This window comes from Chaetodon trifascialis, chromosome 4, assembly GCF_039877785.1.
Source record: "Chaetodon trifascialis isolate fChaTrf1 chromosome 4, fChaTrf1.hap1, whole genome shotgun sequence".
Lineage (NCBI taxonomy): Eukaryota > Metazoa > Chordata > Actinopteri > Chaetodontiformes > Chaetodontidae > Chaetodon > Chaetodon trifascialis.
The window spans coordinates 2,558,411-2,586,029 of NC_092059.1; the positions used below are offsets into that span (position 1 = coordinate 2,558,411).

At 43.0% G+C, this 27,619-nt stretch overlaps 1 protein-coding gene across 1 annotated transcript; it reads left to right on the forward strand.

Annotated features, from left to right (window-relative positions):
• On the forward strand, positions 1 to 25,109 carry znf644b (zinc finger protein 644b). The gene is made up of 6 exons (XM_070961245.1): positions 1 to 112; positions 15,579 to 18,260; positions 19,297 to 19,866; positions 21,197 to 21,304; positions 21,449 to 21,545; positions 22,385 to 25,109. Exons 2-6 carry the CDS (start codon positions 15,593 to 15,595, stop codon positions 22,560 to 22,562), a joined length of 3,621 nt encoding a protein of 1,206 aa, XP_070817346.1. The 5' UTR covers positions 1 to 112; positions 15,579 to 15,592; the 3' UTR covers positions 22,563 to 25,109.
• The last annotated feature ends 2,510 nt before the right edge of the window (positions 25,110 to 27,619 follow it).

The window sequence follows — 27,619 nt, forward strand, 5'->3', positions numbered from 1 at the left end:
GCGACCTGCGTGATTTTAAAGCAAAATGGCGACAGTCTCAGAGCTGCAGAGACGAGTCATGGTGTCACTGACAGACTTGCGGACACGGCCGTCGTCCTGAGGCGGTGCTGAGGTAGGTGTTGCAGCCCGCTGCACGGTCTGATGAGCGCACTGATACGCTGTCGCCAGGTGTGGTCATCAGTCAGCGATGTGTCGCCGTGCAGGTATGAAAACACCGCAGTGAGTGATGACTGAAAGGTGTAGCTCGACTTCCCTCCGCTTAGTGCTTCTGCAGCATCAAGTCTGCGTGCAGGACGCCGCCGGTGCGGTTCGGTGTTTGTGGGTCAGCGCGTGTGCAGAGCTGCTGTCGCATAGCTTGTCTGAAATCATGTCAGTTTGGACTGAAGGCCAGTCGGTTTGTGGCAGCTGTTTACCTTAAAGACGAGATGAAGTTCGTGTGTGAAGAGGATAAACTGTGTGTGCAAAGCACTGAAAGCAGAGCTGCGTGCTTGCAGTAAACTTCATTTCTTAAGTTTCATGTCTCTGCCTTCCCTCTCTCACTTTGCATGGCCTGTTAAAAAGCCTGAACCCTCATTGTATGGAAGGTCATCAATGGCGAAACTGCTGCTGAAGCAAAGTTGAACTCTAACCGGACCGCCTGCGTCTCAAATCACTCCCTATTCAATACTGCATTACTATGATTTACTGTTGAATCTGCGTCCGTGTTACTTCTACCGTAAACTAACAATACAGATGCAAAGTGGTTGTTGAATGCCTTTTCATTATATTTGTATTTATTATATACAGAGCAGTGAACAAGGAAGTGAGGGAGACTTTTTGGACTTTGGGCCTCTAATAGGATTTTTTCCTGATTATTGCATTTTAAAATAGAGGTCTTCACAAGTCCACGTCTGAAAGCAGAGCACAATGTTGGGCTCAAACTTGGGAGATGTTGGCACTAATTTCACCGTTGATTGCTGTTAACAAGCTAACATTAATTTAGAAGTTTTCAAAATAAAACTTTGTGTCTTACTTAACATAACGTTAGTAGCTTTCTCCTCTGTGTCCAGGCTCGATGCACAATCCGTCCTGCTTTCCAAGAAAGTTTGTCAAACACAGGATTTCTGTCATTCCTCTCGCGCTGATTCAAACAGTGACGCTAATCCGCTCATTATTTCACCTGAAAAGTCTGGCAAAATGCATCTAATTTAGACTCAGCTTCGCAGTTTTTTTTTTTTTTAGCATTTAGCACAATAAAGATGACTTTGACTGTTTTCCATTGAACTATAATCATGATTTTTTGTTCGTAGTCACAGTAGCTAACGGTAGCATTGCTAATTTGCTGTCTGTCCTCTTCAAGATGATTCTCTTTTAATTTTTTCACCTTATTTCCTGACTCAACTCGTTTGGGTCCTGGGTTGGCTCTTGGGTTCTCGGATCCTTGTAGAATCATGGAAGCCTCTAGTCTGAAATGATTGAATTTGCAGCTGCTGTACTGGAAGTTGTAATAACGTTTGAAAAGTACATTTTCGTATGATAGCATTGGAATTGATTTAAAGAGGAACTACGTGCTAAATTATATGTTCATGTTGTTTTTGCGTCGTACATGTAGTCACAGATTCTTGTTGGCTTTGGATGTTAATCATTTTTCCAACAAAATACACGCATAAACTGTTTTTTCTGCTCAAAATTAGCTTGTTTGTGAATTTTGAAGGAATTTTGGTTCAGCTAAAGTCTCTCCCTCCCCTAATCTTGACGAAGAATGCAGGACTCTGACGTCTTTTATGTGCGTTTATTGTATTTAACGTGAGCTCGTATCAGTGGGTCAGACCTGCAGTATGTTCTGTAGTGAAGGGCTGTGTTTGATAACATTTGCTGCAGCATTTGACTGTTTTCCTGCAGAAATATTCCGGATATTGAACATGAAATAATGCAGGCAGTGACTGACCTTTGCTAGATGGCACACTTCCTTTATTTCTGTTGTAGCTCAGTAGTTTTGGCACTGAGGAACTTCCATAACTCTGTGGGAGTTTATTTACATTGTGGTTGTTGTCAGCTCAGGAATGGGAGTTTTGTAAAATCAATGCTCGAACCTACACTAGTGAGTCCATCACTCCCTGCAGGTGTTTAAGGACGAGCTTTCATGGCTATAGGAAGAAGCTTAACAGCCTAGCGTAGATTTTACTGCATTAGCGTACCACAGAGAGTAAAGGAGTCAACTGCTCGACTAAATAAATCAGATGGTTGAGGCATGTTATCTACAAATTGATTATATGTCACTTGACAAGGTCAAATATTTTAACCAAGATGCCTGAAGTCCCTGAATGCTCAGCATAGCAAACAGTTATGTGTTCTCTGTTGGCCTGGCTGCTGCTTACACAGCTATAAATGAAGACACCTGGGACTACTTAAATGGGAGTACACTGGCCTGAATTAGCAACTCAGCTGAGGAGCAGCTGCAGAGATGAGATATTTTAGTAATCAGGTGGCTCCACCAAGAACATTGAGGTCTGCAGAAATATATCGGAGGCGAGGAAATAAGGCCGGCACGCTTTCATAGAATCACATTGACCGAATCAATCCTCGACTCATTAAATCATCTGCATGAAATGAATAACTTTCAGAGCATATCGAGCTGTTCGCTTTCCACTGTTATGACGTGAAACTAGAAATGCCAGCTCGCATTAGCGCCGCAACCAAACATTATTTTCATCATGGTGTTAAATTGTCAGAAAATAGTGAAATTTGTCCACGGCCACGATTCTGTCAGTGCAGGCTTCTTTTGTCCAACAGCTGGTTCGCTGTTATGTAAGAAAGAGAAAAGCGGCAAAACCACACGACAACCTGAGAATGTGTCATTTTTCCATAAAACATGACATTAAAGTTTTTAAAATAGTTGCAGGTTTATTTTTGTTGGCTAACTGACAAACCATTTCAGCTCCAGTTTCCATGTTGTTTGCATTGAACTAGTGGCCTTATATATCCTCCTCAGTAAGTTTGTGATGGTGCTCATTTTCCATTCAGGCGAACACATTGTGCTGCTGCTGTGACGTACGGTCAGCATGGTAACAGTCATTTTAAGTGTTGATTCTGGTTTGAGAAGTGAAGAATTAGCCCAGGGAGACGTCTTCAGATTACATGTGTTGTTCTTAAATATCTTAAATAACCATCTATAAAACAGAGAAGAGCAGAAGTTTTTTCACCTTGATGCTTAATGACGTTTGCTAATCTGATGTCCTATGATGTCATAGTTCACCTGTCCACTGCAGGACATAATGCACGACTTGTGTTTATTATTTATTAGTTGTGTGGTTAAATATAATGGATTTTATTGTTCTTATTATCTCTGACTGGTGTTGATAACTCTTTGTGGCAAACTAAAGGGATAAAGGAAAGGGTAAGGATAAAGGGATATCTACTATATGAAACATTCAGCGTACGAACACTAACAATACTTTATGGTCATTTCTGTATTTAGCTGCTTTTATATTAACAATAATCACCACAAAAGAAAGAAAACATTGGAACAAAGTTGGTTTTTGTTGTAGTTATTCTCATTTTTACACATAAAGCAGTGAGTTCTTAAGCAAAAACACAAAGGTGAAAGAACCGATCGATCAGCTGATCACTGCAGCTCTGATCTGACCCTGAAATCATGCTTCCTCTTGTCCTTGTGTGGATCCACTTTTCAAGAAATGGAGTCCTCAGCTTTCAGTTATGGAGTCTGAATTTGGAGGCAGGGTGTGTCACGTGAAACCACAAAACCTTCGTGAAAGCTGAAATAATCTTTGAAAGCAAATGCCTGCTTTCAGCTTCATTGCCAAACTTAAAGGACGTCGTCTTGGTGTTTGTGTCTCTGCTCCAGGTGTGTTTGCACAGAGCCACGTGGAGGAATCGACTGGTGGGCGCACGCCGACCGCTTCTTCCTGTCGTTTCATCTCGTTAAACATTCTGCGTGGTTATTGAGCTCCGCTCTCTCAAATGTGACAAACACAGGCGGTATTAGAGGAATATTGACTCTTATTAGAAGTGATATTATCAGCTCGTGGTTGTGGATTCAGACAAGAATCACAACAAGGTGACCTGCCGTGAAGCGATGCACGTTAATCATTCGTCTCAAATACCCGCTGAAGGACTGAAGCTGAGCTCGAGCTCGAGCTGAGTGTTGATTGCATCCTAATTGAAAAGCAAGGAAATGCGTTTTGCGTGGAGTCTAATGTTCTTGTTAGTATTATCATTATTATAATCACAATGGCAGAGCATAAACCTAAAATGTGACCGTCTCTGAAGAGGTGTTATCGTTCAGAGGCACAGTTGTGTGTCTCCTTACCGGCTTAGCACCTGAAACTGTAGCTCAGATGTGTGAAATGCTCTGAAACTATAGCTGGGTGTGATTACCAGTCAAATTAAATCTGAGATGTCAGTTACATGTGTCAGTGCTTCCACTCCTACGCTTGGCAGGTTGTAGGGAGTGACAGGCTGGCTGTTGATTATTTTCCAGTGTGAAACAGAATCACTGACACACAACCAGTGTTTAGTTTATGATCCTCCAGTCTTTGTTTGATTTTCTTCAAATGTTAGCCGCCGAATGCTGCAATGTTGAAATTATCACCAGGTTGAAATTGTATCATCGTGGTTTGATCATTAAATTACACATTTAATGACACATTATTTTACAGAGAGCACATTTCCTCTGTAAAATAACTAATAAAAGGTTATTCGGCCTTATTTTATCCAGCTTTCATTGGTAGTTCCTTGCTGGTTATTGTCACTAAACCCGACATCAGCCTGGTAAAACACAGACTTTGTTTAATTTCCAATTATTTTTAATGAGTATTGTAACATGTTGGTCCTTTAAATGAGCATCTCTTGCAGACTCTCTGTGATTCATTGAGGACAGGCCCTGCACTGCCCTGCAGACGTCCCGTTTTTTAAATGACAGAAAGCACAAATGCCAAACATTTCCCAGTTCCAGCCTCTCATTTGTGAAGATTTGTCTCATGTCTTTGTCTTACGTGATAATAAACTGAATATCTTTGGGTTTTACACGGATGGGTGGGCACAACAAGCAGTTTGTCACCTTGTGCTCTGTGAAACTGTGAAACAATTAATTGATTCATCAAGAAAGTGATTGATGAATGCAGCTCTTAAACAGTGCACTTTATCCAGTGTTCATATTTTTCTAGCTGCAAAAACATTAAAATTCAAAGAAACATAAGATCTTAAGCAGCATGCATGCTGTGTAAAATGTGCAGACTGCAGCTGAGGAGAGTGTGGAATGCCTTTGATGACCTTAATGCCTTAAAAAGGCCGTTTTAGGACTCCACCTCTGCATACATTTGGGCTTTTAAAGCTTTATGTTATTTCCTCCATCTCATTAAGTCCCCTTACTTTAATACCTATGTTGCATGAGGGAGGATCAGGTCTCAAGCACCACATTGTAACACACTTAATGGCAGCTTCTGGCAGAATGTGTAACAAACAGATCATTTTAAGCATTTCATTGGTTTTACACATGCATGTAAACCTGCATCTCAAACTGTAATTTCAGCTCTCATATTTGTCTTTTTCCTGCTTCCATTCAGCTCATATTAGCGAACGTTCACTGCTGCTGCTGGAGATACGAGAAAGCTTTTGCTTGCTTAATTTGCGATGGCAGCTCTACTGAGAGGGATTTGCAGAAGCACATTTTGGATGAATTTCCACAGACGAGGGTTCATTCTGTGGTTCTGATTCTCTCACACATTATGCAGCCTGGTTGTACAAAAACCCTCAAGCAAGCAGCTTTTGAAGACAGTTTATGTCGTGACAACATCCAAACTTGGATCTCCATTCTTTTTACTTGATAGTTTGGGATTTTTTTCATGTTCACAAACCTGAATTTAAATCTAAATTGTGTGGAACTCCACGTTTTAATAGCCATGGGAGCGACTTCCTCCTGCAGAGGAGTTTGTTTTAAAGCAGAGTCGACTGCAGCTGCTTAAATCTGAGGGACTGGCAGGTGAAATTGCTTTGGTCCATCAAAGGCTGAGTGAAGCAGCACCTAAGTCATGAGCTGCAGATGTCCACAACCCAGCCTGATGCTCAGCCTCTGCAGATCAAGCCTCCCATTATCCTGTTTCACTCAGGTTATGGACCGTTTCCTCCACTAAGGGGCAGAATATGATCACTGATGCTCTCAGCTCTGCTCAGGAGGACGAGATGTTGAAAAGCAGCATCAGTTCATGTGCTCTGTGTAATCACAGTAAATTGAATGGATGATGGTAAAAGGAATAAAGGATGGACACAAAAAATGTCTTATTATTTACAATCTTTAACATGCAGGATTGTCATTATGGGAAATCTGCAAGTCAGTAATGCACAAAGGAAAAAAAATACCGGAATTAATTGACGAATATGACGAAAGGACATACTGATGTATAATAATAATAATAATAATAATAATAATAATAATAATAATAATAAAAATGTGATAGTATTTTTCTGTTTTTTGCATCTTGTGCACTTTCATTATTTGCATCTGGGTTAATTGTGATTTTATTCATTATGCAACAACCTAATCTAAATTACCAGAGCACCTAAAAAAAGCTTGCAGTTTCTGATATATTTAACTCTGATCCACATTCAGATCAGTACGGTCTCGTATTTATCCCTCCGAACATTTCTCAAGTCCAAACAGCCTCTGCGTTCGAGGGTTTGGATTAGCGGGCTTCTGTTGCACATGAGCCATGAGGCGGCTCACCCTTCCTGTGATACCTATCTAAGGTTGAGCTCAGCACTTTCCTCATTAATTTCCCACTCATTCTCAGAGCTGGATGTGATATTTTAGAGATTTGAGCATGCGGGGCACAGGTTAGGCACAATTATGCTGACGGAGGGCTTTTACAGCTATGCTCAATGAAATCTGGAGTATAGGATTATACATGTAGAAAGTTATATAGCCATTAACCTTCATTTCAGTCCCCTCGCTGATCTCTGGGAGGCAAATCCTCCTCCAATCGGCTGCTGTCGGGTGTATTTCTCCACCCTTATAAATGACCTTCAAAATGATAGATCGAGGCATTCCTTCGTCTTCTTATGCTTTTGAAGCATTTGTTTGCCCTTTCAGGTAGTTCAAACGCTTCCTTAAACTAGGACTACATAGCACTTCAATTTCTTTCAGCTGTACGGCCAAATCGATTCAGAGGTAACTTAAAGGTCCCCCGTGTAGCCCTTGACCACTGGTGGCGCTGTGGAGCAGTTTTTGTTTACATCGCGCACACTGAATGTAAACAGTTTACGAGAAAAACTCCACAGCGCACCTTTAAAGTGTGATGTCGCGTTATTGGAGGTGACTGAAGTGTCTCTGCTAAGCGTGTAAACAATTTTGCATTTTCAGCGAGTTTCCACGGCTGCAGGTGCCACCTGTTGGTGATATTTGGTGTTGCGGAGGATTTGGTGCACTGTAAATATTACAGCGCTACTTTAATAACCGACTGTGAAAAGGAGAAATAAATATATTTAATATTTAAAGGTTTATCAGTAAGGAGAAAGTGTGTTTAATACCAGCTTGCATTGCTGTGTTCATGTAGTCAGGAGGATCTGTGTTGAGTCAGATGATACATAAAAGAAAACCAGAAGAAGAACCGTTTTGTTTATTGATAACTCCTGATAATTATTTCAACCAGTTTCCTAAATAAATTTGCTTCTTTCTTGAATGATCTAGAAAAACACATCAGTAATTTGACGGAGAAAATGACTTCCTGAAACACTTTTTTTTGTATGAGGAACAGGTGAGATGATCTTAGCTCCATGAACTGTTTCCTCACTCGATGTGTGGGTTTGTTTCACCTTTTAGCTGCAGTGAAATCTTCATTTTCAGTCAACTAAAGTGTTCATTTCTAACAAGAAACTGAAAAAAATCCTGTTAATCTGCTAATGATATAGAAAAAAAGCTCAAATGTCATAGTTGTTAAGCACCATCTAATGAATAAAATGTATTGATGCCACCATTTTCTAGTTATTATGCAAAGAAATTTAACACTATTATGGTATAAATTATATTTCATCAGTAATCCTTTTTCCTTCCATCGCAGCATGACTGATGACGCTTCTTCTGTCTCGTGTTTTCTGTGCGTCGACGCTGCAGAAAGCAGCCTTTCACAACAATGGCAGCTCCCTCCCTCACCCCTCCAAGAAAGGACATTTTTGAGCCCCTTTGATTTGGCCCGATTTGTTTTGATGTGAGGAGTGAGTGGTTTTTAAAATCTCCTTAACTCCCCAGGCCTGGCCCAGTCTCCCACAGGGCTAATGACCGTAGCCTGGCCTGTGTTGAATAATACAGATGCTCGCGAGGTGGAAGCGGGGAGGAGGGCAAGGGGTTAGACGTGGGCCCTCCTTCTACAGTACACCTCCATTGATAAGATTGTATTAATTGGTATGAATAGAGAGGGTTTTCTCCCTCTCCTTGTATACATTTACCATTATACTCATTAGCTTCCCGTTGCCTCCCAGCAAGTTCCTCCTTCACATCCCCCGGGGTCTCCTGGGAGGCAATTTGCATCTCTCCATGGTGTCTCTCTGGGGTTATTGAGGAAATATTAGCCCCTTTTCTTCTGTGGCCGACCCTTTGATTTATTTGGAGCTGGAGCTGATAGAGTGGCACTCACATGTTAATGACTGGTGCTGATACAGGCCCCTGGTGCAAGACGACGCATTGATCCGGGTTGAAAAGGTACAATTGACAAGCAGTACTGAATAATCGCCTTACATGCGTGTGTGTGTGTGTGTGTGTGTGTGTGTGTGTGTGGACCTTGGGAGATGACAAGGGAATCCCACTGCTGTCAAGGCTGCAGTGCTAAAGCTGTCCACTTTTCCTGATAGAGTTAGATAAATAGGCTTTTGTTGGCCTACGAATTCCTTGTGACTTCCTGACAGCCGCAGTTTTGGCGTTTTCTCTTCAGAGGCTCGCTTCTTCTTTGTTCACTGCAGGCTCCGCCGCGCACGCCGCCTCGTTGACCCCGTGCGATCGCAGTCGTTTCAGCCATGTCTGAGGCTGCAGACGACGCACTTGATCCAGTTACTGTTTAGAGTCTAATAATAGAATTGAAGGTGACTACCGAGGACTGGCTTTGCTTGCCATTAGTGACTACGAGGCCCCTGCCTTCCCCACCTATCCCCGCCGCGGTGCACTCACATTATGTTTTAAAGGAAGATAATGAGAGATTTCATCCTAATACCTGCAATGCTTGACATGCCTCCATATTTAAGCTCACTGATGTCTGCTCAGCAATGTGGAGCCTGTCCTCAATTTGGAGAGCAGTTTGACACTGACTCCCTTTCATCTGGATGGTCACATGTCTCCAGCAAAGCGGCAGCAACAAAGTTTGATGTATATATATATGTATATATATATATATAATTTTCTTCCATCTGAACTGAGGAGGAAAGCGTCTGAGCATGCCTAATCATAGCAACAGCTCCTGTCTTGCTCAGTATGTGCATACTTTCAGTTATATGGTAATAATAACATTTAATAAAAGTCAACATCCTAACTGCCACTAAACAAAAATACCCACCACTGCAATCGCTGCATCTCTCCTGCATACTTATAACAGATTAGAGGTTATGTATATCAATTGCGCAGCTCATGCATACCGTTATGAAGGAGAAATGCAAGAAATGGAAATGTGCCATTTCAACGAGCCGGCGCAGCTTGCCAAAAGCGGGCAAGTGGGTAGTGCTTGTGGTGATGGCCGGGTTTGTTTTCCTCTCGGTGTTGGGAGACGAGGAGTCGTGTATCTAAACAGAGCAGATATGATGTTTATGAGAGCCATCTGCTCGGCAGCCCTCCTGCGCCCGCTGCCCTCCTCAACGTGAGAGCAGCCTCATTAAAACGGTCACATGCCTGAGAAATTTCCAACCGCTGCTTTTTTCCCCCCTCTTCCCGCCTTTAAAAGGAGTAGAGTTTAAAACTAACAAAGCCTTGGGAAATCCCCATCAGACATCCCTCCCTTAATCCATTTAATTTTGAAAGGTATTGTTTAAAGCTTTAAAGTTTATATCGTTTAATCCCCCTCCAACACTACGGGCAGCAAATGAGGCCGTGTCAGCAGCTTGAACAGATATAATCTACTCCACACAACAGAAAATCCTCCTTCAAGACAAGGTTGCATGGGTTTCCTGTGAACTCACTGTTTGATGTTTCTACCTGCTATTGAACATGACTTCTGTCTTAACCCAACTGTCACTCGCTCCCTGTCCCCTTTTATCACTCCGAATGTTCTCGCTTCACCTTTTTCATCAGTAAATCTACCATCACAGCCATTTCATTCGTTCCCTTTTTCGGGGGGGGGGGCGGGGGGGAGAGAAGTTTGTTGTGGGCAGGATTTTTTTCGACATGTTACGCTGGTGTTGAACCTTGGCTGAAGGATGGGATTGTCTTTTGGTTGGGGAGATTCAGTCTCACCTGCAGTTCAAGGCTTTGACCCACGTCCTGTCTCTGTATGTCTGTTTTGGACTCCACTGTCATCACATGTGCTTATCATGAATGATCATATACTGTTTATAGTCTAGCTCATTAGTTAAAGCCGTACATCTTTGTCTCTTATTTCTGTCCTCTCAACGCGAAGCTGCAGCCCGAAGCCGAGCTCGGCTCAGCACAGCAAACAGCCAGCCTGACTCTGTCTGAAGGCAACGAAGCACACCTATGCAACCTGCTGTTTATGCTCGGCTAATTTTTGGACACATTAAGCAAACGAGATACGCCGTGTTCATTAATGAGCGGTGGAACAAGCGGTACAGTCGATGGGTTCTTCAGAGCCGTGTTGGTTGTTTCCCTCAGCTCTCGGTCTCTTCGGTCGTCTGCTGGCTGCAGCTTCGTCTCGTACCAGCTAGCTTCTCTTCAGTCTCTGATTCACGTTCAACCGTCATGATTTTAACAAAGTTCAGCATTTACTCTGTTGGCAAACAAACTAATTGTAACTTGGTACAGTCCATATCCACTGGGCTGATGGGAAATGGTGTTCGTGTTTGCGGCTAAAAACAGACTCGTGATGTGAACCGCACAACATTGAGTAAGTTAGTGTTTAGTTTTTAGTAATTAGCTTTGTCACAAATGTTAGTGACATTTCAAATGATGTTTTCTTGCTTTCTTTCTTTCCTGGGAGTCCCTTTTTCACTTTATCTGTCTATCATGTATGTATGTATACCCCTCACACATGTTCTCATACATTATTGTTAAAGCAAATGTGAGTATTTCCCAAAAAAAGTCCAACTATTCCTTTAAATTAGCACTTCCGGTCGTACTTATGTGTGGATCTTTTCTTAAATCGTAAATATTCTTGTTGTTAAATCATGTCTTAGCATTTAATTTGCTCTCACTAAAAGAACATAATTCTCTTTGCATCAACCCATCGATGGTGCTCATATGTTTTCCTGTACTGTGTAATTTGACTCATATAACTCCAGCATATATTTCCACTCAAGCAGTAAATTACATTGTTTAGTTATCAAAGGCTTTGTGTAATTACATTTGTGCAATTCAGGATGACAGGGCTGATAGTGTCTGCACAAGGCGCTGGCATACATAATCACAGCCAAAATCCCATTAGGGAGAATGGAGACCATTATTATGGAAATGACCTTTGGGTGACAAGAATTCAGTGGGATAAAAGAGTATGTAATCCAGACAAAGACGTCGTGTGAAGCCACTCGCTTTATTTTCTCTCGTGCAAATTTAGGCTGTTTCATTGTTGCGTTTTTTTAGTTTCACATTCTTCTGCGAATTTTGGCACGCTGCTAATTTCTTCCTGCTTTTGTGCCGTTTGATGCTGCAGGGCTCCGATAGCAGAAGAAGAACTTAACAGTGTTTTTTTTTCTTTTCGCTGTGGCACCTTCGCTGAGAGAACATACTCACCTTGGGATTACTGGAGTGTCAAGCTGAATCTCTGTTTGTTTTGAGCCACACTTTGATACTCTCACACTTAAGAAGCAGCTTCATAAATTCACATTGTGTCAAATAAATCAATAGATCCCATTAGCTGAGGAAGTAGTGTGGTGCAGTACTTGAGGGACCGTGGTTCCCTTGTTTAGACGTTTCTCCAGCAAAGGCGATGGCAGAGGAACGGAGGCTTGGCTGTTGATCCGTACAGACAGCTCCAGCAGTTGAAATGGTTTGGCTGACTGGTCCCAGTTGGTTTTTTGTGCCGTCTCCACTGTGCTGCCAGCCTGGGTCTTCACTTGAACAGGAAGAAGGAATTTGCTTAGACATTCGCAGCCTTGCATCCCTACAGCGCCAGCGTCTTCCTCCTCAATCTGTTTGTCTTCCTCCTCAGACCTGAAGTTTGGGGATTTCAGCCTGTTTGCATTAAATCTTTACGATGATGATGATGAAAAATGTCTTAATGGTGGACGAACTGCCCGACCTGCTCAGGTCCACACTGTCCTTCGCAGTGGACAGCAGGACTCTGGGGTCGTAATGAATAATTATTTTCACTATCGATTGATCTGCTGATTATTTTCTAATTGTTTTTTTATATATAAAATGACAGATTCAGTTTGTTTGAAATACATTTCTTAGTCCTGATATTTGACTCAAATAATAACTGGTTAATTTTCTGTCAATTGACTAACCAGTTAATCGACTTACTGACTGTTTTACATCCCAGAAGAGCACAAGAATATCCCAAAATCAAGTAAATTCTGTAACTTTACACCTGAAAAAACAAATCATACAGCGTACACTGGGTTTAATCTGTGTTCAGTCTTGACGTTTCATTCGCTCATTTACATCTTGGGGATTTACTGTACATGTTATTTGTGACCCCACGCTGACCTCATTAAGGCGTCATTATTTTCCTGCTGCTCATCCTCAACTGGTGCTTCTTCCTCTCCTGCACCCAAATTCTTATTATTAATTATTTTATGAGCTTTTTCAGCATTTTTTTTCCCCATGCTGCATCAGGTGCAGTTTAAGGTGTGATATCTTGTCTGGTCTTGTGGGCAGTAAGAAAAGGGTCTGAGCCATCATCACTGCCATTTGGCCGAGCATCCCCACTCCTGGTCCCATGACTGTTCTCAGAGGGTTATATTTATTGTCCTGCATTGTCTGAACAACTGTAAAAATGTATTGCACATTTACTTTGTAAAAACAAATGGAATATTAGCTTTCTTTGCATTGGAGTCACTTACACCTCGTGAAATGTGTGTTTTGAAAAAGCCTGAGCTCCTGGAGCACTGATGCTACAGCCCATCGTCGTCACACTGCTGGAGATTTCAGCCTTAACGCAGAGATGGTTCCTGAAGTGTAGATGAGGAAGTAATTACAAAATTAGATGGAGAGGTCACGCAGTAATGCTTGACCTTTGCACTGAGATGGAGGCAGATTGTTGCTTCGGCTCGTCTCTGCATGTTTGCACATGCAAAATTACTACTTACACAGCTACCTGGTGTAATGAAACAAGTAATCAATGCACAGTTTTTATAGGTAAATGTTATGTACACAGTGCAGAATGACAGCCAGATGAAAGAGAATAGGGCTTAACATGCACTGAGGTTGTGAGCAGACTCAAAGCCATGCTGATGTGAGTACATGGCACTCGTCCCAGCCCACCAACCAGCAGAGCATGCTGCATGTTATCCTGCTCTTTTTTAGCTGCTGGTGCAAATTCAAGCTTTTATTTGAATGTGGTTTATTACATACACCCATACAAACCAAAGCAATCCAATACAACAATAAAACCTATTAACAAGCTTATTACATCAGTTACACAGGTGTTCATTCTGCATTATGTTGAGGTGTGTTTCTAATGTTTTCACCATCCCACTCACACATTGTGCATCGTGGGAGCAGAAGATTAGAGAAAACTGTCAATACAATGACCACCACTATATTCTCAACAAAAACTGAACAGTATAAGCTGCATAAATATGGAGCTGAGCAGCCAGAGGACGGCACAGCTGCTGTATTGGATTGCATTAAATTGTACCTAATTACAGTAAGTGGCCACTGAGTGTGTTCCTAATATTTTGTCCCCCAAGGACAGATTTTAAGGACACCTCTGACTATAACCTTCAATTGACTCTTTCACGAAGGTAGAAGTACTTGCAGGGCTGCTGTGTTGGATTATATCTGACTGTACAGACGGATCTAATAAAATGGTAACTGCATTGCACAGATGCCAGTGTGAGAAATACATCTTACACACAGAGAAAAGGCATTAAAAAAGCCAAAAGATGGCTCAACACATAAGTGTGAGTTTGTTTTCCATCGTCAAACAGTAAACAGTGACGCTGTCGCTCCTCTTAAATCTCATTTACTGAACTGAAAAATGAGGCAAGTGTTTTGGAGAAAATGCCAGACAGGGTTAGAAAAAGCTCACAGCAGATTGATCTGTGCATACAGCTTAACTGTATTAAAGCTCCTAATCCCTGTAAATATCTCCAGGCAAGGCAAAGTCAGCCTTTTAACATTGACTAAATGAAGTAAATAGAAGCAAATGCATTTTTAAGAATTATATTTCTGTTGAACCCCAGTTCGTTATATATAGAAGCCAATTGTGTGAGTCAGCTGCTAATGAGGCTTACACGTTCTGAACCAAGATATTTTGATGGTTTTGCCACCCTGCCGTTTGGGGGTAACAGTGAAGCACGCTTTAAATGTCGAGCGTCTGTTCCCCTTTCGAACCTCTAACACCACAACAGATGGGGAGAATATGGAGCTCGGAAGGTTTTACCTCTGAGGTGGTAACAGTGAAGCCACTCATTAACACTGAATTTACCACTTCGTTAGCAACGCTGCTTCCTGTAGAGAGCAACCAGCCCTGGATGTCAAATCCACTGAGCATACATTTTAAAGTAAATCAGCTCCGGACAGCCGAGTGTAATCTGCTGTAAGATGGAGCACACACGTTTAATTGTATGCCGATTCTAATCTTGTTTAACGACTCGAAGCCTTCAGTTTTTAGAGATTTGTCCGAATATGAAATAAATGAGTCATTGTGTGTGCGTATGTGCGAAGGCATATGTTTTCTTTGTGTGGGTCTGTGTTTGTGTTTTAGACAGATTGTGTGCCTGCCAATTTGTCAGGATTCAAGTAACAACAGTCTCATGCTGGGATCTGTGTTGGCACCATCACAGAGTGATAAGACGCAATATGATCTCATTGGAGGTGTACTTTGTTCCCATGGAAATTGGTCAATTTTAGCAGTCGACTGAGAACTTTATGTGGAGAAGCAGGAAGGTTGTATCCCAGAGGTACGCTCACATAATTAAGCATCCTCGCCAGGGTATTCAGGGCTAACAGCAGGGTTTGTTGTGAATAGAGGTGGCAAGAGAGGGTGTTGGAAAATCATAATGTGGCACAGAATAATGCCGCTCAAATAGCCCAAAAAACCTAGTTTTTTTAACAGCAGCACATTATCAGCATGATTTTATTATACCTGTTGTGCAGCAGTGTTTCATTTTGTAATTTGCATCTGCGTTATTTCCTCCAGCAGATCGTCTTCACGTGGTTGGACACTGCACTAGAATAAAGGAAATATTACGCTCGCCTTGCTTGACTTTCTTGAAATGATTAAAAAGTGCTCTTAAACATTTTCTGACTTTCTTTCATATTTCAGAAAGTACCACGACTATGTCTGATTTGAAGCCAAATGCACAAGAGGACAAAGACGTGGAATCTGTGTCTGACAGCCCAGGTCGTACTCAGCAGCCATTACAGAGTCACACATTCTCCCTGAAGAACAATGCTGCAGGTCTGTCCTCAGATGAACACGAAAACCCTTTAAATGGAACCCAGCCGAATCCATTTGTATACAGCAGTGTCCCTGCTGTTCCCCATGCAGGCAATTCATTGCCTTCAGGAGCACTTGTTAATGGACCTGGTTCACACCCCACCTCAGAGGTACACTGTGTCCTGAACAAAGGCACTGTTTTATCCAACAATGTCCTGGATGCCGCGTGGCAAGCGGAGAAGGACACGAGCCCCGAGGTGTTACCACCACCTAGTGAGCTTCAATCAGACGCTTGGAAGAACACAGCGGGGCCCGTCGTAAAAACACTGGCCACACAGCCAGGTGTCAACACGCCACTGTCTCACTCGGAGGAGAATGAGTCTAAACTGGCCTATTCCACACTGACAGGTGACGGTGCGGAGCAAATGCACATTAGCCAACCTTTGACAAAGCAGACAATGAAAACAAGATCTCGACGGGACGTAGAACGGTCAGAAAGCTCCTCCGATGATTACGATGACGCTGGAGTAATCAGATGGGATTCAACAAGAGAGCGCTCCTCGCACGACGACAGAAGGCTGGAGACCAAAGTGATGCACCAAAGAGACATGAAGCACAATCTGCATGTAAAATGCATGTCAGGCTCTCCGGAAAAGGTTAACAACAGCCTAAATCACAGACGTTTCTGTCTCTGCAGCGGTAATGATGTTGAAAATGTTGACACTGGCAACAAAGATGATTCTTTGGGTACACAAGCTGATATTAAATATTCTGGTGTGCCATTCAAAGATCTGTCTAGGAACACAGCTTCAGACTCTGAGCGCTGTATTTATAGCACAGCGCGGCGAGGCTGTAATGAGGAAAATGACCGTGAAGATGGAGACAATTTTAGTCCAAAAGTGGAACAGGTGAAGACAGAGCAAGTTGAGCAGGATCCGCTTCTCTTTTCATGCACCGTATGCAATGTTAATTTCAAGGAAAAAATGCATTTCCATAGACATATGATGTATCATTTAGGCAAGCATAATCAGGTGAACAGTGAGAATGTTTCACAGCCCTTTATATGCAGGGAGTGTGGGCGTTTGTTCTGTGATAGCAGCTCCCTCATGAGCCACATCATTATTCACCAAGACAGGCTGGAAAAACTTACGGAAGAAATCAAAAGTCTCAAAAATACCAAATTCGAAGGCAGGAAGTGTCCTCAGTGTGTCTTTGGTTGCAATTGTCCTAAAATCTTTGTCCAGCACGCCAAAACACACGATAATCTAAAGCACTACTACTTCTGCGAGGAGTGTAACTACATTACACTGACGCAGCAAGCACTCGAAGCACACTTACATGTCGCGCACCTCAACATGCACCAGCCGCAATATAGGAAAGCGACTCATAATGATGCAGAGGAAGGGAAGCGTGTTCAGTTTCAGTGTAAAATGGGATTTTTCAGAAGCAGAGACAGTATAGTATTGGAAAGACGCTCCGAGCGAGAGCGCCAGCAATCGCATAGTGGTAATGGTGAGGTTGATGACCAGCCCAGAATTGTTGCATCTGAACCAAATCTGTCGACTAAGTTTGGAGAAACGACCCATTTCACCCTCTGCTCCGGTGAAAACTGGGACGCTCACATTCAAAAGTCCAATGAAAAAACTGCAAATTCTCCTCAGTTGAAGTGTCCCGTCGGCTGCGCCAAAAGCATGCTCTCACCATCATTGTGGAGGGTCGACAGGCACGGGAAGTTACTCCTGCAAAAATTAGATGTGGCAACTGATCTCACCTGTGTGGAAGGAGACGATGACTGCAAGGCTTTTGGCAGCACAAAGCAGGCAAACTGTCCTGCAACCCCTGATTTTTTACTATCAGCCAGAAATCTTAAATTAGACCAGATGTTGTGTCAAGGTAGCAAGAACGAGTGGGTACGCAGGAGTTTACAAGCAAAGCAAAATTCTCCATCAGTGAGAGAAATGTCAACACCTGCACATAACACTATCGACAATTTGAATGGTAATAAATCGCCACGACTTAGCCAGCGGCTAAAGAAACAGTCTGCAGATAAGGAGTTAGAGAAAGGCTGTGAGGGCAGCAGTAAGTTCAGTGACGACACCGGTGGAGCTACAGGCAGCTTCCAGGAAAGCGGCGAGAATGAAAGGAACCCGTACGCTCGGAGGTATTTCAGAAAGAGGCTGAGGTTTTCGGCCAAAGACCAGAGCCCCCATGCACTCAAGGATGAAGATGATGGCGATGAAGACTGCAGTGACATCGAGCAACTCATAATCAAAGAGGAGTATATCGAAACAGCAGCGCGTGATGATTCCCCACAGTTGCCTCGTACGTCTACGAGTGACAGCTTTGAGGTTTTCCCCACAGTGGGGGTCGAACACAAGCCCTGTCCGTACTGCCCCGCCATGTTCGAGTCCGGAGTGGGTCTGTCCAATCATGTGCGAGGGCACCTTCACCGAGTTGGTTTGAGCTATAACGCTCGCCACATGGTTTCACCAGAGCAAGTGGCGCTGCGGGACCATCAACCACGAATCCGGAGAAGGATCCCCTGTGCGACGAGGAAAGTGAGAAAAGGTACGAGTACGGGTTGAGCTACGAGCAGCTACACACTGACAGCGCAACACAAAAGGTCTTTAAGGAAGTTTGCAACCCGGCACACACCTGCAATCAGAGTTTCAGCCATGCGACCAGCATTGGCTGTAGAGATGGCATCGGTCTGTTAGACTGTTGGTCCCTCACTGGTCCATAACTCTAGACTAGATTACCATGAAATTTGGCTCATGCGTACAGAGGATGAATCCTATAGACTCTGGTGATCCTCTAGCTTTTCCTCTATGGCCACCACGATGTTAACAGTTCTGGTTTTAAATGAAATCTCTTGACAGCTTTCTTTGGACTGCTATGACATTTATGTTCCCAACAGGATGAATTGTACTTTGTGTCAGTGGTAACTGACAAATGTTAGCATGCTAACCATCGAAACTAATATGGTGGTGTACGTTATTCTTACTTTAGTGTGTTGTTGTTGTGCCTAAATCCAGATTCTCAGAGCTGATTCTGTCGGGTTCTGTCCGCTGCACATCTGACAGAGCGACTGATGTCATGCTATTCCGTTGGACACGTTCTGTCTCCATTTCAGAAGCGTCCAAGAAGCAGTTTGTTTGCTGTAACTTCAGTAATCTTTCCCAAACCCTAACCATACCGCTGTTGCCATGTGCAGATATCTTTAAAGGTTATATAACACGTTGAACATAATCATCCGTTTGCAGAATCTCAGAATATTGTGAGTCACAGTTGGCCAAAATAGTCAAGTCGTGGGCCGGACAGCCGGACAGCTGGACAGCGATCAGAGACCTGTTATGAAGCTCTGTAAAGCTGAGATGAGCCGTAGATTCAGCTGATAATTCTCTGCAGGTTCGTCACTGCGAGCACTCCTCACATTGTCAAAAATATTGATTACGTCCACTTTAGATTAACAGCTGCAGTGTGTGATACAGATAGTGGATATGAAAGCTTGCGCATTATAAAGCCATCTCATGCAGTGTAATATTAGAAACAGTAACTTGGTTCATTTAAACTTTTATGACACACATCATGTGATTTATTACAGCTGTGAAGCCAGAAACCCGAGGCCAGCACACATGTCCCCTGTGCTGGGGCTGGTTTGATACCAAGACCGGACTGTCCAACCACGTGAGGGGACATCTGAAACGCATTGGCCGAAGAGTGAGCAGCAGCAGTAAGTCCCCGCTGGGCATCCTAAATGAACTCCTGCAGGACAAACAAGAACATCGGAACATCCTCCAGGTCCTCGACAAGAGCCGCTTCCCCTCACGGCCCTTTGTCTCACAGAAGCTATTCAGCACCGGCCTGGTCCCGATGAGCGTGGGCATCCCAGTGAAAATCCAGTATGAGAGTCCACATCCCATATTGGACGGCCTTGTACCAAAGCTGGAGGCAGAGGCCTTCTCAGACAGGAAGACGCTTCTGGTAGAAGCACAAAGAGGCTCTAAATCCTCCTCCAGCACTTTAGTCGATTTGCTTAAGATGAGACAGAAAAGTATGGAGCGTGCAGCGAGAAGCAACCAGGACGCCTATGCAACCAGGAGGCTCGGAGACCTGACCAAAGATTACACAGAGGAGACCCGGAGGACCAGCGTGGAACCCAAGTGGGCTCACGGTACGAACTCAAGTCCAGCTTACCTCATTTGTAGATATTTGGCAAAACAGAGACATAAGAAGCTCTTCACGACATGCAGCTCAGCCCTCACATCACAGTGAAACCTGGAGTATTTACCTCTCAGGTTGAGGATTCAGCAGCGGTGTTGATGCAGTCAAAGATCATATGTTTGTCGCTTCGCTTTGGTTGATTACAGATGAGTCCACTGTTTATTGCTGTTCAGACACAAACGATCCGTACCATGAATGTTCAGTATCTCTTGACAGACAGCTGCACTCAGCAGGTAGATACCAGTGAAACGGTGCGAGGAGAGATCACGATCATTTGATTTGTGGAAAAAGAAAAAACACACTGGATTGAATTTGTGTGAGTGCTTTTGAAATTCAGATTAAAAAATCATGAGATGCTCTTGATGTTTAGTTGGAAGCCAATCATCCGTGTTTACACACTTTCGTTTAATGTCTGTCCAAATCACACTTTCAGTCAGATACTGAAAAAGATGATGATGAAGATTTTGAGGTTTGTTGAGCTGTTTTAAACTGAATGGTACGGCGCTTTCCTTTGTTATGGCGTCTCAGTGGTCCAAAGACAGTGTTCTGTTGTCAGTGCCCTTTAGATTACTTGTTATTAGGTGTTAAAGATGATAAATATTCATGATTGCGCTGCGGCTCACATTCATCTTTTTATCAGTGTTTATTCCTTTCTGCTCAGACATTTTCAGTGAGAAATTCCCTTTAAGCCAGAATGAAATGAAAAAGTGAAAGTTCAGATTAGTTTTAATCTTTAGTGATGACTCAGCAGTCCCTGTTATGGCGCACAGCAGTGTCATCTCCAGTTTTGTCAGAGGACTAACACATCTGTCAGTTTTTGTGTAGTTTATGAATCCTCTGTGACTCTCATGAGGTTGTGTATGTGAAAATAACTCCCCCAAAGACACAAAATCGTGTTAAACTTCACCAGTAACACTTTTCAAACTGGAAAGTGCAAATCAGATGCTTAGGATGAAACCAGGTGGAAGGCGGCGTCGGAGCACAGTGGGACTAACAGTTTTCCATGATAATAAAATTACTGCATGAACTCAAACACTGTTACAATGATTTTCTCCTTAAATGCTGCACCATCGAACGTCTGATGATCCCAAACCTTGATGTGAGACCCACGTTTCAGCTAAACTGTATTAAAATTAAAACATCATCCAATCAAATTTCCCATTAAAGCCTGCAGATGAAGCAAGTGGAAATATAATCACATAATTTCAGCCTAAACATCTGGATCCATTTGCTTTGCTCTCTTTGAGTTTAATTTCTCTTTTCGTCGTTCTATCTTTCAGAGGAATGTGATTCAAGTGAGATTTGCGTGCAGTGTAACGGCGCACTGCTTCCTGCTCATCTTCACGCCTATGCACACAGGAAGAGGGCCGGCGTCTTCGAAGGACCAGGTGAGTTTGTGACAATGAACTACGGCTCAATCTGTGGTCAGTCGTGAATAATAGTTCGGCTCTGGGATTATATTTTCATGCCTCTCGTTAGTGATAACTTAATTCTTTCCCTCAGATAATGCAGTCAGCGTTTTGTCTTTTCAGGCTCTGATTATAAGCAGAAGAAGCCAAGACTGAGGCCTGGGCTGAAAAAGAAGATTTTACACTCCTTGAATGCTGAGATATACACACTCACCTGCAGGTACAGAGGATGCGAGGCCGCATGCTGTATGTAAACATGGTCCTCTCACTGAAGACTGACGTGAAGGAGCTCCTCACCCGGTTCCATGTCTCATATAGGCCCTAAATGAAAGAAATGAGATGATGCATGAGCAGACGTCAGTCCTTATCTGGGACCACCGAAGACCAGCTGCTGCAGGGCATGAACAGAGCAGTACCCCACGCTCTCCTGCTCTGCTGCCCTTACTGCTCATTTGTTTGTAAGTAGGCCCTCAAGTCACCAGAGCACCAAGCAGGCCTGTCCTAGTCCTTGACCTGCCCAGTCTTCTACCACCTGCCACCTGAGCAGTGGCCCAGAGGCCTCCTGGGAACAGTGATGGCCTTCTGTAGCAGTCTTTAGAGATAGTCCAGGTCCTATCTCAGGTAAAGGGCTGATAATGGGTTCAGCTGGACCTTTCTCAAAGTGTGGAGCTGGTCTGGCCATGTGAGACCACCTTCATACCCTCACTCCTCCAGAGTGTCATCCCTCCTCTAGATCTGCTCCCCATTTTAACCTCAAATGTGGCCACATTTAATGCCTTATCACAAATATCACAGGAGCAATGACTTCTCTGAGAGAGTCAGAGATTCAGGTGGGAATCAGCTCCAGATTACTCATAAACTGCTGAGACTGTCCCCTCCAGCAAACACAGTGTACGTGTCATATGGATCAGGTGACTGCGACCCACCTGAGCCAATCTGTGTAACCATGTAACTGGGTGCTGGAGGGACCTTGTTACAGTCAAATAATACGATACAGCGTATATTTCAGGCTGGCTGTGCTGTGACTCGAGAAACCTGCTTGTCCTCTTGTCTCTGCAGATTCTGTGATCTCGTCTTCCAGGGTCCCCTGTCTATCCAGGAGGACTGGATCAAGCATTTACAGAGGCACCTCCTGCACACCAGCGTGCCCCACTCAGGGACAGGGATGGTGGAGGTTTTGGGTCTTCATCACAAAATACAAATAAGCATGTCTGGTGCGCACCAAGATCTTGAGTAGAACTTGCCTGAATTTGTTGCCTGAATTTGCACAATGTTTATATCAGCACATTGTTTTAGATTAGTCCTGTAACTGTTTATATAAAAATATAATCACTAATCCACTTGATAGCACATGTTAAAAATACTCTATATATTAGCAAAAAGTTTACTAGGGGACATTTTAATGCTATGCTTTGCCTTATAATACCACTTCTAGGATTTCTTTCTTCAGTTTAAGCTAGTCCGGCAGTGCAGAGCTGCCGTTGTTAGGAAAACATTGCTCTCCTCTGTTTGTCATGGTAAAAAAGTGCCTTGTTATTATGACACAACAGTTTGCTTTAATAATAATTAATCATTTCGCTTTAACACAATATCCACATTTCAGATCTCAATAGAAAAGTTCAGCATTATCAGAAACATTTTTCGATATCTTCCTCTCTTTTAATGAGAAACTTTTTGTCAGAACAAAAGGAGCGTTGCCACTCCTCTACTGGAAAAACAGCATTTCAATTAAGCTCACGTCTCACTTTCTTTTGGAGCCGACATAAAGTAGAGTTGTGCTCTTGTTCAGCGGTGTTCACAGGGCTGTCGTTACACGGTGGGCGCTTTGAAGGGTCTCACCTCTCTGTGCCTGAATCAGAGAGCATTTCTCTTCATCAAAGTGACATTCAGCATGCTGCGTCATGTTGGGACAGCTTGTTCTGTCGTTGTTCTTCTGCTTAACCTTCAGCCGTCGGTGTAATTTCCGGCTCTCATTACAGCCACGATAGCAGCGTCTTTTTATAGTGAGAAAACTCTGAACAGGAAACCTTTGGTAACACATTGTCAGAGCATTTTTCTCATTGTGGCAGCTCTCTACGTCTCTCACGAGTAAGAAAATGTTGTAATTAGAGACATTGCGCTTAAATTTCAGACTGGACACTCTCAAACCCACCGAGCATCTGCATGTCCATCGCCTGATCTCTGAACTTGTTTACAACTCGTAGACTTGGTGCTTCTTTTGCAGGGACGCCTCCGTTCTTCCACACAGGCTATGCAGTGTGCAAAGATGACAGATCATTTTGAAGCGATGCTTGAACTGAACGTTTTTCAGGGTCTATCCCAGGGCGAGGGCATGTCGTCTTTGTCCCAGGACGTTGCCTTTGGTTTGTTCTGTGTGCGCATCATGCACACCTGTGCGGTTCAGTCTGCTTGAATCCATCGCCAAAGCAAACTCACACTTCACAATTTTGAGAAATATTTTTCTTTAAAGTCCAATATTAGAAAGAAAAACATGAATATATACTGTACCATCTGTAATGAATGAATATGAATGTATATGCTGCTTTCAGGACGGCTGGCCCAGGATAGTTTTTCATGTATTAAAAGCTAGTAAATATAATAGAACTGTAGATTTTCATGAATCAAAGACATATTTAGCTTTAACAGCTGAAGGTCATTTTAGGTATTTTATATATTTATCTTCTTTCTTCAACTATTCAACTTGTTACACAGCGGCTTTTAAAGGGTTAGTTCAAAATTTCTGAAATGTGGTTGTTGAGTTATTAATCCAGTAGTTGGAGGTCTGCGCGCCCCCAGTTTGGAGAAGCAGCAGGAGCTCTGGTGCAGGAAGTAAAGCGATGTCCTGCTGCAGTCGCAGCAGGAAAACATATTAACCAGCTGAAAATGCTGAATGTATACGCTATATTTAGACTATTTTCACTGCTTCTCCTTCTCATCAGACAGCTCCGTCCGACCTGCAGCTGAAGCCGTTGTATCCATCTGTGCTCCCTTCAAATCCACCAGACTCCTTTGACAGAAACAGTGATTTTAGCTCTGGTCGCTGCTCTAACGTCGCCTCGATCGGTTCGTCTCTCTGTGTTATTGTGTCACTTTGGAGTTCAGGTCCAGACTAACATGGAAAACTTAGATTGACTTTACAGGCAGGTTTTTATTTGGTGGCTAATATGTTTTGGCTTCTTACACCTGAACTACTGTTGCTCCACTTCAGATAATCTGAACTAACCCTTTAAAGTCGTGGACGTGTTACGCTCCCTAACAGTTCCACGTTTCATACCCTCAAAGCTTTTAGACTTTTAGTCAGATCCTAATACGACTTTTCTGTAGATACATATTTGTATAGAAATCTGTGATATTAATAATAAACTCGCATGATACAAAAATGTCACTAAATTTAAAGACGTAGCGAATTATTATTAATTATTCTTAATCAGCCAAACAAACTCAAACATTTCTGAGTGATTCTGTCACAGTTTCGCTCACAGCTCTTCACAGAAACTGAAAAACCTGCAGTTGTTCCATGATGCCAGTATTTATGCATTTTATGTCAAGTTCTGCTCTATCTGTATTATTCTAATTGTTCACATGTTCATGTCAGCACATCGTTGTAACCTGAACGTTTATGACTTTGTCTTTGCTGCTTCCACTGACTGTCGGGTCTTTTTGAGGGAAACTGTCTGCTGCGCAGGAAGCAATATGTTTTATGATTTGAGCAGCAGAGAATATGTGAATACTGGTGACATATTTGAGGTTCACCGTGCAATAATGATATAAGAAACATGCCGGCAAAATAAAATCAAAAGATGAATTTCTGGTGTGTTTTGTATGAGACCGTTCAAAGTTGTTTCTGGTGTAATCTATTACTCTCCATACAGTTTAATAACAGACAGCGTTCCCACTTTCATTACAAAGTGCAGATATAACTTTGAGCTGCAGCTGTTGTCGACCCTTTCTGTTGTTTAAGGTGTGTTTTGTGATGGTGGCCCATTTCCTGCCTGCGGCAAACAGACTAATTTAACTCCTTTTGGTGAAACTCGCTATCGGTGTGATTTTGTGTCATTTTTCCCAACAGGAAGTGATATTAAGGCTATGTACTATTTTAAACTCCAGTTTTTAGCATTGCAGGCTGAGTATTTGATGTATCCAATGCTTGATAGCCACTTCTGGGTTTTCTACTTACCAGTGGCAAAGGGGGCTAACCCTGCAGTTTATCTTGGGCAGTATTTAAAGCAGCGATCAAAGCTGTACAAACCAATTGTCATCATGCTTCTCCGGAGGGAATTTTCAAGTACATTAATGCTCCGTCTTTGGGAAATAATTGTGCCACTCTGTGACTTCATTAGGTCTCCTGGCTGTTTCAAAAGATGTTCTCTCTGGAGGTTGAAAGCCACATCGCTGGCAGACAGCATCCCAAGGGGCCGAATGAATAAAAAAGGGGAGATTATAATGAGATTGAGTTAGCCATGACCAGAATTGGGCTTTTCATTATTCCACTGGCTGAAGAAAGAGAGAGAGAGAGAGAGAGAGAGAGAGAGAGAGAGAGAGAGAGAGACAGAGACAAGGCTGACATAAAGAAATGTGTTGTTGCAGGACCCACACTCACCATCTGCCATGGGGGTCCAATGGTAGCCAGCCAATGCATGCTTATCATTGCCATGGGTATCAAAGGGGCCTCCTCTCTGGAGATTGGTCCATTAAAACTGCAAACGCCAATCCATGTACTCACAGAGAGAGACAGAGAAAACCTGCATTTTAGTCAGGAGTAACACTTTCTATTGATTTAGCACATTGGAACCGGTGGAAACGTCAGAAACTCTTGGATGACGGTGTTTTTGGAGCGTTTGGTTGCTAACAAGTGAAGCTAATTTGGATTGTAAGTCATTCATTTGAATAGTCTGTCTGCTGCTGCCTCCTCAGAAAGTGTGCACTCACTAAGAGGACTTCTTTGTCAGCTATAGTCTTGTGTTTTTTCCCATTCAGTGTCTGTGGCAGCGGTGATCCAGAGATCAGGACCATTGATCATGACCTGTCCTTTGGCCAGTTATTCAGAAGTGCCACAGACTGCCTGTGTGAAAAGAAAAAAAAGGAGAAAAATCAATAGGTTTCCATTATCTGGTTGGGCAGTGTCACTGGCCTGTCAATGATCCTGTTACAGCGGCGGTACAAGGGTGACACAGGCCCACACTCAATGGCTGCTGACAAGAGGAAAACATGCTGACAGCCACCGGGAACAAGTTGGAACACAGATTTGCACTTCAAGCAGCCGTCCGAGGAGGTATCGTGCAAGGCCACCACACGGCAAGGGGCGAGCTCGGCTGGGGCGGGGTGGAGGGGCTGGGGGTGGGGGGGATTTCCAGCCAGCCTCCTTCTACTGTCTGACTGTCTAGCTCTCTACCACAAACGCTTTTATCCCCCCATAAATTATTCACCTCTGGATACACCAAAGGAAACTGGCTTGCACTGATTGTGGCTGAGGGGAAATTCATAAAAACCTAAGGCCCAGTCTGCATGGCCACTCCTGCAAACTTATGCAAACCATGCTTACAGCATGCTCGGCTGTGCTCTCCCTGCGCTTCGGATTATACATAAAACACACCCGTGACATCAGTGACCTTTTCTCCTGCAAATTATCATGCAGGAAAATGTCATGTTTTTTATGGGAAATGATAATTTTCATAGTCATAAACTTACTTATTAGCCTCCTGACGTATTAATTCTTCACCCACAAAGAAAACAAGGGTCTGCCCTCATCAGTCAGTCCAGATGGCCAGTCAGAAATTAAGGAAGACATCAACTGTCTCTTGAAAGAACATGAATCAATATATTTTGACAAGGATCAAATGTGCTTCAGATGAACCTTTTGGCCCTTCCAAAACAGTCTTTCTCCTCTTGTCAGACCTCTTTATTTTTGTTTGTCCGCATGTAATGATCAGATGTCCCGTGACTTGTGGTTTTTGAGATCACTTTTAGCAACAAAATGAAAGCGTTAACCGTCTGCCAGCATCTTTGTTCCTCCCATTTAACCTTAGAAATATAATAAACACATGCGCGTCTGCAGCTCACACACAAAGGTTTTCCTTCCAGCTTTTAGATTTAAACTCAACCTTCAGCCACATTATGTGACTCCTTGTTCATTTGAGAAAATAACCTTTTTTTTTTCTTTTTTTTTTTCAATTAAACACACATATGTGTACAATCTTCTTCCCGTTCAGTCTATAATGACTGGGGAATTCAGGTTAATATGTTGACAAGGTTTAACAACAGCGGGTCATGTTGCACAACACGCATGGCTGCCTC

Coding starts and splice junctions, on each gene's coding strand:
- znf644b (XM_070961245.1), top strand. CDS start 15,593: ATGTCTGATTTGAAGCCAAATGCACAAGAGGACAAAGACGTGGAATCT. Junction 18,261..19,296: donor GACGAGGAAAGTGAGAAAAG/GTACGAGTACGG, acceptor GATTTATTACAG/CTGTGAAGCCAGAAACCCGA. Junction 21,305..21,448: donor CGGCGTCTTCGAAGGACCAG/GTGAGTTTGTGA, acceptor TTGTCTTTTCAG/GCTCTGATTATAAGCAGAAG.